This window comes from Neovison vison, chromosome 3 (genome assembly GCF_020171115.1).
Source record: "Neovison vison isolate M4711 chromosome 3, ASM_NN_V1, whole genome shotgun sequence".
Classification (NCBI taxonomy): domain Eukaryota; kingdom Metazoa; phylum Chordata; class Mammalia; order Carnivora; family Mustelidae; genus Neogale; species Neogale vison.
In genome coordinates, this window is record NC_058093.1 from 111866639 (window position 1) to 111882135 (window position 15497).

Here is a 15497-nt window from a genome sequence, read left to right on the forward strand (position 1 = left end):
GGGAGTTGCTGACTGAGTGGTTATGGAAAGAGAGAGAGAGGAATAACTCCAAGATTTTTGGCTTCTGCAACTGTAAAAATGATGTACCTTAAAGAAGGTACAGGTTTCAAGGGTGGGTTCTATACACACTGAATGTGAGAGGCTATCTTAGTCCACTTGAGTGCAATAATAACATGCCACATGTTATTATGTGTGACTTAACCAACAGAAATTTATCTTCCTACAGCTCTGGAGTTTGGAAGTTGAAGATCAAGTCCTGCTCTCTTCCTGGCTTACAGATTACCACCTTCTTGCTTTCTTGCTGTGTCCTCATTGTGGAGTTGAGAGAAGGGCAAGAACTGTGTCTCTTCCTTTTCACCTAAGGACACCAGCCCTTCCAGAATAGGGTCCCACCCTTATGACTCCATTTAAATTTTATCACTTCCTTACAGGTTCTGTCTCCAAATACAGTTTACAATTTCGGTTAGGGCTTCAAACATATGGGTTTTGGGGGAAACATAGCAGTGTGCTAATAGACAATTAAATAAAATGTTAAGAAGGCAGTTGGATGTAAGCCTGAATTACAGGGACCTAGAAATGTAAGTTTGGGAATTGTCAACCTATGTATGGTACTGAAGCTATATAAGTGTTGGAGGGTACCTAGGGAATGAATGTAGGTAAAGATAAGCTTGGGATATGTTTTACAGTGAGGAGGCTCGAAGGTGGAGAATTGGGGCAACACCAGTCAAGGAGCAGTCAGAGAGGTAGGGAAATAAGGAGACCTAGAAGTACTGCTTTCATATGATGGCATTTCAAGGTAGAGGAAGTGATACCCTGTGTTAAACACTGCTGATCAGTTGAACAGCTGAAATTCAGCCACAGAATTTGCAATGCAGAGATCAGTTCTCAGCTAAATGGCTTTCTGTAAATTGAAGGGTTTTTGGTCCCTGTTCTAAATGAATTTCACGCAAGAAGTGCAGGAACCATAGCTTTAAAACTCGATTTTCCATGGGGCACCTGGGTGGCTCAGTGGGTTAAGCCTCTGCCTTCAGCTCAGATCATGATCTCAGGGGCCTGGGATCGAGCCCGGCATCAGGCTCTTTGCTCAGCAGGGAGCCTGCTTCCCCTTCTCTCTCTGCCTACTTGTGATCTTCTCTGTCAAATAAATAAATAAAATCTTAAAATAAAAAAAAAACTCGATTTTCCACTTTTCTATCTTCCATCTGATTAAATGCTACATGCTATGTAAAAGTCTTGGAAAACGGAAAAGCACTGTGAAGGCTATTTAAATCATACATATACCACCCTTAGGTATTTACATTTTGGTCTATTTTCTTCCAGGCTTTTTCTTCTGTAAGTAGCTGTTTTTACACCAAGATGTTACTTGGACATATGATTTTATAATCCCCCTAACTTAAGCTTTTTTCACCCTTTGTTAGAATGAGTATTTAATGACTTTAATTTTTCATGGTATCACAGTATCATGATTTATTTAGCCAAACCCAAATTTGGGGGGACACTGGCATAGTTTACAATTTGTCCTATTATAGAAGTAGTTCTGTGATGACTAACATCGTGTATAAATCTTTAAATGTATCTTGAATTATTTTCCCAAGTCAAGTTCTGAGAAATAAAAATACTAGGTTAAACATATGGCCTTTTTTAAAGTTCTTACTGCCAAACCTGCTTAATTTTAGTGAAGGAGGTGATGAAGGAAAATGACTAATATAATGTTTTCATAATTAAGAAAATATTTTTTGAACTAATATTTGATAAGAATACTCAATGGGGAGAGTGTAATCTCTTCAATAAATGGTGTTAGAGAAACTGGATAATCACATGCAGAAGAATGAAATTGGACCCCTTACACTATTCACAAAAATCAACTGTAAGTGGATTAAAGACTTAAATGTAAGATCTGAGACCATATACAACTCCTAAAAGAAAACATAGTGGAAAAACTCCTTGACATTGCTCTTGGCAACACTTTTCGGATGTGATACCAAAAGCACATGCAACAAAGGCATAAATAAATACATGGGACTACAATAAACTAAAAAGTTTCTCCATAGCAAAAGAAACAATCACAAAATGAAAAGGCAATCTATGAAATGGGAGGAAATATTTCAAACTACATATCTGATAAATGGTTAATATCCCAAAGTAGATTTTAAAAATTTGATAGCATTAACAACTCTATAGCATAAAAATAAACAATCCAATTAAAAAATGGGCAGAAGACCTCAATATTTTTCAAAGAAGACATACAAATGGTCAACTAACACTTAAAAAGATGCTCAAAATCACTAAGCATCAAGGAAATGCAAATTAAAACCCTGATGAGCTATCACCCCACACCTGTTAGAATGGGTATAAGATATACCAGATTTTGGCATAGATGTGGAGAAAAGGGAACCTTGGTGCACTGTTGGTGAGAACATGAATTGATGGAGACACTGTGGAAAACAGTATGGAGGTTCCTCAAAAAAATAAAAATAGAACTACCATATGACCCAGCTATCTCATTTCTGGGTATCATTCTAAGGAAATGAAAACAGGATCTCAAATATCTGCATTCCCATGTTTATTGCAGCATTATTCACTATAGCCAAGATATGAAAACAACCTAAGTGTTTGTCAATGTATGAATAGATAAAGAAGATGTGGTGCATATATATACACAATGAAATAGGCATGAGAAAGAGTAAAATCCTGACATTTGCAACAAAATGGATGGACTGAGGACATTGTGCTAAGGGAAGTCAGATGAAGAAAGACAAATATTATATCACAAGTGAAATCTAAAAAATATCTGGACTCATAGAAATAGGGTAGTGGGGGTTACCAGGGACTGAGGGGGGTGGAGGAAATAGGGAGTTGCTGGCCAAGGAATAATATTTCCAGTTAGAAAATAAATAAGTTCTAGGGAGCTAATCTATAGGATAGTGATTATAGGTGATAATACTGTATTATAGGCTTGAAAGTTTCTAAAAGAGTCGATCTTACTGTTTTCACCAAAATAAAGAAATGGAAGTCATATGATATAATGGATAATGCTATGGTGGTAATCATATTGCAATATATAAGTGTATCAGGTCAACAGATTGTGTATCTCAAGCTCACACAATGTTATATGTTCATTATATCTCAATAAAGCTGGCAGGGAGATATTTTGATATAGGCAAAAACACCACATTTATCATAAAAGTTTAAATATTACATATAAGCAAAAATAATAACCACTCATAACTCCACCACTTGAGTGACATATATATTCTCCCAATATTTTTTCTATTTTTAAGCAAAAAGTGGGATTATACTACACATCTCATGTAACTTGCTTTCTTTTAGTCATTAATACATGGTGAAGAGTTCCATTGTATGGACATATTAGTTTATTTGCTCAATCCCTGTGATGATTCATTTTTGTGTCAACCTAGCTAGATTATGGTGTCCAGTTTTTTTTTTTTGTCAAACAACAGCTTAGATGCTCCTATTTAGTTTTTAGATATAATTAACATTTACAAGCAGTAGACTTTAAGTAAAGCAAAATATCTTCAATAATGTGGGTGGGCTGTATACATTCAGCTGAAGACCCCAAGAGCAAAGACGGGTTTCCCAAGGGAAAAGGAATTCTGCAACACAGAAGTTTTGCCTCTCTGGAGAACTCTAATACTGATTTTGGTAAAGGGAAGTGGGGTGCTGCCCATACCTAAATATGGGACCTAGAGGGTGTTATGCTAAGTAAATTAAGTCAGACAGAAAAAGACAAACCCCTTATGATTTTACTTATATGCAGAATCTAAAAAACAAAACAAATAAACCAACAAAAACAGAAACAAACCCACAAATACAGAAAACTAGTGATTGGCAGAGCAGAGGGTGGGGGGGGCAACATAGGTGAAGGGGATTAAGATGTACAAATTTCCAGCTATAAAATAAGTAAGTCCCAAGCATGCAAAGTCAATAGGGAATATAGTCAATAACATTGTAATAATTCTGTATGTTGACAGATGGTAACTACATTTATCATGGTAAACACTTCATAATGTATAGAATTGTTGAATCACTATGTTGCACACATGAAACACATTATTTTCTGTCAGCTACTTTTCGATTTTAAATATTTTTAAATAAAAATGTGGGAGTGGGGCCTCCTGGGTGGCTCAGTAAGTTGGGCCTCTGCCATCAGCTCAGGTCATGATCGCAGGGCCCTTGGATCGAGTCCCGAGTCGGGCTCCCTTCTCAGTGGGGAGCCTGATTCCTCCTCTCTCTCTCTCTCTCTCTCTACCTGCCTCTCTGCCTACTTGTGATCTCTCTGTGTCAAATAAATAAAAATAAAATCTTTTTAAAATGTGGGAGTGGCTTTAGAATTGGGTAATGGGTAGAGGATGGGGGAATTTTGAGATGCAGGATAAGAAAAAGCCTAGATTTGATAGAAACACAAACATTCAAAGTGATTCTGGTGGGGTTCAGAGGGTAATGAGGAAGATGAATTGGAAACTACTAGAAAAGGTGATCCTTGTTATAAAGTGGCAGAGAAGTTGGCTGCATTGTGTTCTTTTGGGTAGAAGGTAGAACTTGAAAGCAATGAAGTTGGATATTTAGCAAAGGTAGGAGGTGTGACCTGATAATAGTAAAATGTGAGAGGAAAAAGATAAGTTGAAAAAGGAATTATGAAGCAAAAAGGAACTAGAATTTGAAGATTTGGAAAAGCCTCAGCTTATCAGCATCACAAATAATGAGAAAGGATGCTCTGGAGAAAACAACAAAGGCTGTGGCTGGACAACAGTTTGCTGAAGATATTAGGTTTGTGATCCATGGACCCAGTAAATTATCTCAGCAGAAATGCTGATGGTTTGCAAGGAGACAGAAATGAAATGAAAGGCTGGCTGTGACTTGTGATTCTGTAGGCAGGAAAAGAACTCATACAACTATTTGGCTGTGGACATGTTGTCCTTCAAGAAGAGGGAAGAATGATTTGAGGGCAGCCCTAAGACCCCCCAGAGGGGACAAGCCCTGGACACAAGTGACTAAGTCTTTGGGCCACTCCTTGGTTGTGAGGGGCAATGTGACCATGCCAGCAGGCTCCTCAGAACACAACATGGAGATCGTGAAGATTATTCTCAAGTCTTAAAATCTAGTGGAACTTGCCCTGCTATGTTTTATACTTGCTTGGGACCCATGCCCCCTTTTTCCTTCTGACCTCTCCCTTCTGGAATGGAAATGTTCATTCTCTGTCTATCCCACCACTGTGTTCTGGAAGCAGATCACTAGTCTGGTTTCAGAGGTTCCCAGAGGGAAAGGAATCTTGCTCCAGCATGAAACTCACCCTGGGTCTTCCCCGTAACAGATACAGATTACTTAAATGAGTTGGTAAGGTGTAGATGAAATACTGGCTTCAAAGGTGATGCTAGAATGATGGAAGACTTTGGGGGATGTTGGGATTGGCTGGATGTATTTTCCATGTGGGAAGGATATAAATTTTCAGGGGCCACAGGGTGAGACTGTAATGGGTTTCCCCCAAAAAGGTATTTTGAGGTCCTAATTTCCAGTACCTCAGAATGTGACCTTGATGGAAATAGGGTCTTTACAAGTTAAAATAAGGGCATTAGGGTAGGCCCTAATCCATTGACTGGTGTCTTTATAAAAAAGGGAAACACACACATAGGGACACCACCACATGGAGATACTACTGATGCTGCCATAAGCCAAGGAATACTTGGGGCTACCAGAAGCTAGAAGAGGCAAGGAAGGATTCCCTTACAGGTTTCAGAAGGAACCTAGTCCTACTAACACCCCGATGCCAGACTTCTAGCCCCCAGAGCAGAGACAGTATATTTGTTATAAGCCGGCCACTTTGTAATACTTTGTTATAATAGCATTTATTGTTGGGACATACAGAGCCTCAATTTGGGGCTTTTATAGATAAACCTTAGCACATCTGCAATCATTTCCACAGGATTAATTCTTAGAGGAGATACAAGATTTTGAGGTTTTTGACTTGCACCACTAAAATGCCATCTATATGAAGGAATTAATTTAATCGATAATACTGTGGGAGCATCCATTGCTTATACTCTTATAGTAGGCTTTGTTTCTGTTTTTAATCACTGTTCATTTCTGATCTGGATAACTGAAGTGTCCATTAAAAGATATGCCAGAGCATGTTGGGTAGGATTATTACAGACATACCCTAGGAAGATTCGGTTGCAGTTTCCCAGGTCAGTCTGTGCTTGGTCTCCTAGAAAGTGATCAACTCAGGCAAAGGAGGGAACAGGAGAACACACTGTGTCCAAGAACAGATTTTAACAAATCAATCACAGTGGAAATAAATATCAGCTTTATTAACACTCAAAGTGCCATTCATTTATATTCATTCCAAAGTCCAGAAGGTTACTCAGAGTAAGCCTTTGCACCACAATCTTTCAAAAAAGATGAACTAACATGTAAGAAAAAGCAATTTTCATTGTGCTAATTATTGCAGGCCTTCATGCACGATAAATCTAAACAAAGATGTGAACCAACAATATACAAATTTTCATATAAACAAAGTCATTGATCACTAACAAAATATAAACATGGTTTCTTTCACATTAGATTTAAAAAAAAAAAAGCTATTTACCAGCAAGAAAAAATAAGTACAAAAAATTATAAAACTCAGAAATTTTATACATTTTTACAAGCACAATTTTGAATGAACAACACAAAGTCAAAATGTGCATGAAATGTGGCACATACCACACTGTATCTGGCTTCTGGTAGGTTTTTCTAATCATACCGGCTCCTTGTAACATAATACACTTAGTGACATTCAACTTCAACAGTGGACTTTATTCCTAATATAAATAATTTTTATGTAGTACCGCATATTAAAAACAAGGTTTTCCTTTAGTACAATAACATTGTCATATTGGAAATTTAATTTCCAATTCTTTCTCTGCCAGTACTTAAAATACACAGTACAGTCTAAAGACACAACAATGTATGTTCAAATATTCCTAAACCAATTTATAGTCAATTACAGAGGATCACAATATGTCAATGTACTGTTTTATAATGCAGTTTGACTTTGCCCAGAAAGAGAAAAACTAAAAGTTGAAATCTTTAGAGTCGGATATAGGAAACGTTCAAAAACAACAGGACAGGCCAACAGCAACTGGAGATATAAAAAAATCTTGACATCTCTTCAAGACAATTTAGTTTCTCACATTTTTTCATAGCTTTGAGAATTCAAAGGCCATTTTAACGGGCAGTGTGTTTTTGCTACTGCTTTAAAACCCATTTTTCCTCTTAATTCGCATTTCACAGAATTCTCAAAAGAGAATTCAATGCCTTTCCTTGCAAGAATATTTTAGTTGATATCTAAGTAAATTTGCATCCAATTCTGGAGATACAAATACATTTCAAATGGTTAAAAACAAAATTAAAAAAATATTTTTGATCAGCCAGCTGAAAATATATTCATATAGTAAATAATCTCTCAGAAAGCTTTTATATATATTTAATTATTCTAACTAAACAGTACCCTTATAAAACAAGTTCATAAAAATGTAGAAATGAAATGAAAATAAGAAATTATTGGGATATATACATGTGCCTACAGACAAAGACATCTCCACACACACATCCCCTGATACCCAGAGTTACAAGCATACTTTCAACTTAGTCATGGATTTTAGAATACATATAAAATCAGAAAGTGATGCTGAACTCCTGAGTTCTTCAACAAAGATAGAACCATAGATAAGTATACTTTGTAAAAGCAAGAAGGTCCATTTAAGTCAGTAATAGCAATGCAGTTACTGATGGCTACATCTTGAAAGAAGTTAAAATATAAAGACACAGACAGTAGTTCAATGCACACATTCATGATACTCATACACCCATCAACAATTATTGGTCAGAGTAGTAAATCAGTGTACAAATTAAACATTTCCAAAAATGTGCAAAAGTCAACTTTGATATGAAAAAAACCTTTGTACATAATTATAAACTGCCCAGCATTCAACTGAGATTAAAAACGTTTACAGAGAGAAACTAATAGATTAAATATAGACAATTTAATGGCTACATTAAAAAATGTACATTAGGTCAAACGGTAAATTTACAAATTGATAATCATAGTTTGCAACAATTAAAAGTTTATTTTCAAATTTATCCAAGTTTACTTTTATTTACAATGATATTTGAATAAAAAGAACCATGTGAAATGTAAGAGATGTCAGACATTAAAAGTATTTTTGGTATTAACTCTTATAATATTTCAGAATGCAGGGTAGCAGATTTTAAAACCAATAGAAAAAATGTAAACTTTTTATTTACTAATTAAGATTGTATTACAAACAATCGTTTGTTTTTAAAGAAGTATTCTTATCCATAGACACTGTACTTGCACTTGAACAGGGTGTACTGCAAGGGTTTGGCCTACTTTCCTTTGCCCATAAGCCTTCCCAACTCAAATGTTTCCACTAGTCATTCTTCTTTTTCCAGGTGGAAAAAAGTCTTTGGAAAAATGAGAGTATGTCAAATCCATTTGGGAGCCCAAGTAGCTAACAGAGTTTAAAATGTGACCTACCTCTCCCCTCCAAGTAATGCTTAAGCTAAAATCACCACTAGTTACATGTTGGGTTTAATTATAAAAATATGTAAATAAATGAACACAAAAGTGCTTTTTAAGTATAGTCACAAACTTTACCGTTCTCAACTGGCATGAGGGGGACTCAGAAATCCTTATCTGGGAACAAATTCTGCATGTATACTAGACAGCAGGCTCTTCCTTACGTTCCAAAATGTCTATGGCACAGAGCAGACATCAGCCCAAAACCTACTTTTCTTCACAGCTTTCCTAAAATGCCTCTCAAGTCAAACGCAAGTTCATAAATGTTAAGACACTAGGAAGAAACTATGCCACCAACCTGAGGCATCATATATCAACATATATGTATATGCATCTATGGTCAAATGACAGTAAAATTGGCACATGTACAAGCTCAAATTTGTAATGTTTATGTAGTTCTGTATGTCTAAATGCAAACACTGAGCACCTGTCTTTTTACTTGAAGGATAGGTTGAGATACAAATTCTACAAGTACCTGCTTTAACGTGTTTTTACTGTTAGCTTACAGATGGGCAGAAGTAACAGTGATAATCATTTTGGCTATGTGTGCAGGGAATATAAAAGCTTTGGTTTAAAGTGATTCTGATAATACAGATTGTAAATACAAACAAGGAGTCATCAGGCATAGGGAAGAACAGTACTCACTGACTCAATGCCTTTGCTGTTATTAACAAAAATATCATATTACAATGAAAATGCATAATTATGAAAAATATGAAGAATTACATGAGGCTGTATACAGGCAACAAATAAAAATTCATTCTCTTTAACTATGACTCCACCCTCAACTTTCTGAAACTGAACCATGTCTGCTCTATCACTGAGAAGATTCTCTAGACTCCCCTAAAAGCTCATCATCATCTACAGCTCTGAAAGGTGAGTATGGAGAGATGGCTGGCCCTGACACTTCCCATACCTATTATGGCATCCTGTCCAGACTGTGGCATAAGTCAAAGCAAAGCTAAAGACAACTATGAAGTAGGAACAGTGGCTTCACAGCACGCCTTCCCTAGCCAACCAAAAAGAGGTATAAGACAATTTCCTTTTGAACACTTGGTAAGCTAAGGAAGCTTGTTTTCATAATGTCTGGAAGAATTTCTATTTCAAAGAGCTCATGAAGAACTATGCAAAATCAATTATTTTCTATTTCAGAATTATATATAAGCTCACTATTATACACACATACAAATTCAATTTTAATCTACTTTTACCAACCAAGAGCTTGGCAATTTACAATAAATACCTTTATTAAACAATCACTTGTACTAGCTACTTGTGGAAAATGTGCTGGCGTTCCTATCTGAAGACGATTACACTCATCCATCATCAGTAGGTCATACACATTTCAGTTGTTCTTCTAGTAACAAAGACTAATCTAATTGGACACTCATACTTTTCCTTCCTTCCCACCCCTGCCCCAACTCACTCTCTCTCCCTCTCTCACACTCACACGCATGTGCGCGCGCGCGCGCACACACACACACACACACACACTCTCACTTTCTCTTTTCACAGAAAAGTAAGCTAGAGCTTTAGTCAAAATGTTAGTTAAAAGTAAAGATCAGAACTGCTATCCCTGGATTCCTTGCACATTGCCCTAAGTTTCATTGCCTTAACATTGTAAACCATTTAAATGACCTCTTTAGGGCAAAATTAACCATTCTAGCTCTGCTATGAAAATCATAACTGAACCATGATATACAAAGAATTTGGACAGTGCCAATGTGATTGAAAGTCAAGTCACCAAACTGGAAAACAATTCTCCACGTCTCTTAGAATTAGAATACCTCTTTCTATCCTTATTGTAGGCATTCACGTCTAGTGGAGACTGCAGTGTGTCTATCACAGACTAATGCTAATGTTTCTCTTTGAACATATATATGTAAAATATGGAGAATATATATATGTAAAATAAAAAGAGGTAGAAAAGGGTAGGAGGAGGAAGCAGGCATTAAGAAAGGTTTATGGGCCAACACACAGTCTAAGGCCAAATGAACTCTTGAAGCCTACTGATTTTGGAAAAACCTTCCTGTGGTGGGTAACTTGAAATATTATTGATATAAAATAAAATTAAGGCATACAGAGAAAAAGGCACTACCAAAAATGAACAATTGCTTTTCATTAACACCTAATCAATCTTAAAATTCAAATAAATATGAGCATTACATTTGTAAAAAGACCAAACTTAATATAACAATAAGGGCTCAAGAAATTGTCCTGATCCTAGCATATGTAACACTGTTGACAGAATACAACTTCTATCAAATGTTTTGGACATTTAACAATTTAGACTTTAAAAACTGTTTTCCCTTTAAAAGAAAAAGCAGGGAAAAACCCTATGTTTTGGGATATATGCCCCTCACCACTAGAATTGAGTAGGGGGATGGACTTTTTTATATAGAGGAAGTCCTGAGACAGAGGCCACCTGACCTATGTGGTCCCTCCAATTTGGGGATACTTTTTCCCTGTTAATGGCATTTTAGTTTACAACAGCCAATGATTGCCCAAAATTGCTTTCCTCTCACTTCATAAAAAACAGTGATGTTTAAAAACATCACTGCTGAGCTTTCAGAGTTAGGGTATACCATAAAATAAGTGTATTTGTTTGCCTAATTTCCTCCTAGACCATGACCTACTTAAGGATAAGTTAATCTAGTACCTGACATAATAAGCCACAATTATTGAATAAGCAAGTAAAAAAGATTCACTCTCTTTAAAAGAAATTGATAGATTTCTATACTCAACTGACACCAAGTATTCTGTATCAAGTTACTGGTCTCTAGACCTCAAAACCAGTGGCACAGAGCTCTGCTGTGGTTCAAAGAGTCTGCATCTTGGCTTTTGCACCCAAGCTTGGTCATCCCTATAAACTATCCAGATTTTATTTTTCTTAGTGACTTCACATATCTTACAACACCATCTCAGAAGTACTACAGACCAGACCTGATATATATAAGAGCTCTAGTAGCAGAAAACTCTTGTAAAAAAAAAAAAAAAATCCACCTTTTTACTGTACTTTCTATTGGAAATAAGATAAAGGCTCTCTCAACTGAAAGCCAATTCAACTTACTCGGAAATAAGTTTTAACTTTTCTTTTACATTTCAGACTGTGCATTAACATTTCAATCTCTTATATAAATTATGTAAGGTTGACTGCCTTTGAGAACTTTCTAAGGCAATCATCTTTAATCATTTTCAAGTTAGAAACATGTTTTGTAAAAGAGAAAAATTGAAAAATTTTCAAGATAGGCATACTGAAAACTTCAAAGTCTGTATACTTTTAAGTACATTTTAAAGAATTACCAACCATCAAAATTTCCATTAGTCATTATGTTATTTTTCAACCCTTTTATTCAATACAGTTTGTTTGCAATGTAAAAGATCTTATATTTGGTCCAAGCCTAACTCATGCCATTTTGAATCTCTCAAGGCCTAAGTAGAAAGATATTTCCTGAAAAGCACATATAAGACTGCTAGTGAATCTTCTCCAGCACCAAAAAGTCTGCCACTATCAAAGCAGAATGCATTTTAAAGGCACAAAGTCAGCAGTCTGGCCATTTTCCAGCCTCAGCAAAGAAACATTACAGTATAGAAGAATCAGTTGTGCATTTAAAAAACAAAATATATTTAGAGTCATATTTAAAAGTTCAAATTTCATTTGTTGATCCATACCATTATTAGAAAGAAAAAAACTGGAGTGTCCTATTTAACTGCCCCTAATGGGTTTCCTTTCAAATTTTTTTCTAAAATTTACCTTTAGTCTTTCATACCTCATCCCACCTTAAGCTTTTTTGTTCTAGTAGTTTTTATATATATTAACTTTTATTGTCATTTTTGGTACCTTTATAACTTGTTTGAAATAAATTCACATCACATTTTATATAATAATTCTGTAAACTATTAGTCTATTTTTAAGTCTTTACATAAAGAACAATACTTTTCCATATTTTTCTTATAAAACAAAGGTCTTCTGCAGCAGTGTTAAAGTAGTAGTTTCTTTTCAGGTGATTTTATCTTCCATAGCATTTAGAGAAGAAAAAAGCAAACAATTTTGCCTTGGGCTTCACAGCCCCCCAAGATTTCTCTCTAAAGAGCATTTCTTTCATATTCTGCACTGCTAGTTACCCTGGCAAACCAAAAATGAGCTTCAAGGAAATCAAAACCACACAAGACGAAGGAATGAAGGAAAAGCCCACTGGTCCAGATACCACAATCTTGCTCAAGCAGAAGAGATGCCTTCACTCATAAAAGCTAAAGAAATTATAATAGATCCACATCCTTAGGGACTACATTTATAGCACAAGATTTGGCAGTTGATTTTCAAGGGGAAGAGGCCACTAATTCATATTCTTCCTTGCAAGCTGCTTCCTTTAATTATAAATGTATGGGAGAAGCCTTGACAACTGTATTTGTGCTTTGACTTTTTCTCAGACTAGCTAGTAGAATTTCAAATATTCCTAGAGAAAATGCCAGATAGGACCTTGATCCAGGAAACCAAGATCTACCCAACTTCATAAACAAAGTATTTTAAAACAGCCCCTAGAAGAGCATATCTTTTAGCAGAAAATAAAATACTCGAGTCCCTTATGAATCCCACGAAATGCTTCACATTTAGGGCCTCCAGAAAGACTACTATTTCCTAACCTTTAAAAATAAAGTACTTAGCACTTGCTTTAATATGCTGAAACAAACTGCAAGTAGCTAAATTACTGCTATTACTCATATTTTTCAGTAGCACAAGTCCATTAGAGATAGTGGGAGTTTCCCAGATGCTTCTTTCCACTGGATGTCCTTGCTCTTGGTGGATATGTTATACTAGTAATACCTGGCAGTTTTAAACATTCTTATAAAGTAGTTAATACTTTGTTTTGATATGCTTTTCTTTTCCCACAATTACGAACTGACTTTTGAGGAAAGAATATATACAGATGGCTGGGTTTAATAGGTTCCATGTTTAAATTCATTTTGTTTCTACAATGGAAGTTACTGATCTGGTTTTAATACACAGCTGGTAAAGGAAAGGACTATTTGATGTTTGTTGAAATTGTTCACCCTTGACTTGAAGTAGTGGTATCGGCTCTTGTAAAACCCTTTTTCTGCATTGCATCTCTTTCTGAAATATACTTTTTGCAAGGAACCTACTCTGTAAATGGCTATTTTCAGTTTATAACTGGGGCTGGTCTTTACATCAGGTTCTCAACTTCAGCGCTTTTTGACATTTTGGTCAGGATAATTCTTTGTTAGCAGATGGGGATGCTGTATTTGTATAGTGTAGTTTTTTTTGGCAGCATCCCTGGCCTCAGACTACCCAATGCCACTATGATCCTTCTCGTTGTGACATGAAAAACTCTCCAGGCACTGCCGAATGCAAGGCAAAATTATTCCCACCCGACATTTGAGAACCACTGTTTTACACGGTAGCTTATTTTGTGAGGTGCTTTAGTATTCTGTGATCCCAAGAACAAGGATTTTTATCTCATGAGACTAGCTTTAACATGTGGATGCCCCAAGTTAAATTCTTAGTTCCCAAAGAATGTTATCTATGGGGAATCTGAAGCTAGAAATAGGAAGATACATGATTTGGTTATTTCTCTTTTCCCTTAATCTTGGGACCTTCTCCCTCCAGTAAAGACCATAGTTTAAAATACACTAAACATTTAGTTCTTCTTTTCATAATTTCTATTAACTGTTAAATGTGGATTCTTCTGCCCACACACTGAATCACACCAATCTCTTTTTTTGCCTTTTAATTTGGATTTGCTCACTGACTTCTCATATCTGCTTTACTCTAATATAGTACCTTTCTCTTTTTCTTTTCTTTAATTTTTTTTTTTTTAAAGCTGAAAGCTATCCCTCAAGGTATACAGATTCCAGTAACATGGATCTATTATAGTGTATTTGCTTATTATACTGGTTAGGATTAACAAATAAACATACCTCTTAGAGATTCATATTTTCTATCAAGACTCCTACTGAGCAAAAAGCCTGGTAGACAGAGGTTAGGATCTAAAGAATACAGATATAAGAAGGAACCTATATTCTTTGAGTACCTACCCTAAACTCAAGTTTAGGGCTCAACCCCATAAATGAGGATCTATTTTAAATACTAATCACTAAAAACTACAAATCATACATCATTTTCTTCTCCTTGTTTTCCATGTCTCCCCATCACCACCAATCTGTCAGTGACATGGGGAAAGACTCTCTAATCCTTAGGTATTCTAAATGATTTGTTTGTACTAAAAAGAGCAACTATGTACTAAAGTGCTTTATCTCTCTGAACCACATCAGTACATTATAAAAAAATTAAAAAAAAAAAGGAGTTTCAAGTTCTTGTAAGGGAAAAAAAAGATTAAATATAAAAAATTTAGGTTACTATTATTATTAAACAATTTAAACCAAGAATCAAGAGAAATACTTTCCCTCTTGTCTTTTTTCTCCCCATCTCTCTTTTTTTATAAAAAAGAAAAGTGCAGTCAGAGAGAAGGTGAATGAATTGATGGGAGCTGGGTAGAGGCACAGGAGAGGTTACTGGCTGCTAGTGATAATGCACGAACATGTGCCTTAACAGTTCATCAGCTGAAGGTCTCAGTTTGGCCTCTATAAAGATCCGTTTGAGGAAATCTCGAGTATAGTCTGAGACATGAGGTGGCAGCTTTGGGTTGGTTGGCTGAGTGGCAATTTTAAAGATGGCAGCCATAGCTTCAAATTCTGCCCAAGGAGGCTTTTCAGTTAGCATCTCCACCACAGTACAGCCCACACTCCTAGGGAGGGAAAAATTACACAGATAGTATCATCATGAAGGAAAGTCACTTAACTACAACATGAGAAACACAACTAACATCCATTTACATTTAAATACAACTTCAAGTTTAAAGTTTCATTAAAAGGTTGTAAT

At 35.7% G+C, this 15497-nt stretch overlaps 1 protein-coding gene across 1 annotated transcript in view; it reads right to left on the reverse strand.

Moving 5' to 3' along the window:
- Positions 1–6299: 6299 nt before the first annotated feature.
- MAP3K2 (mitogen-activated protein kinase kinase kinase 2) overlaps positions 6300–15497 on the reverse strand; it is an 86429-nt gene continuing 77231 nt past the window's right edge. Inside the window, exon 17 of the mRNA XM_044242695.1 lies at positions 6300–15363. Coding sequence (XP_044098630.1) covers positions 15138–15363 — 226 coding nt within the window. The 3' untranslated portion in view covers positions 6300–15137. The remainder of the gene's footprint in view (positions 15364–15497) is intronic.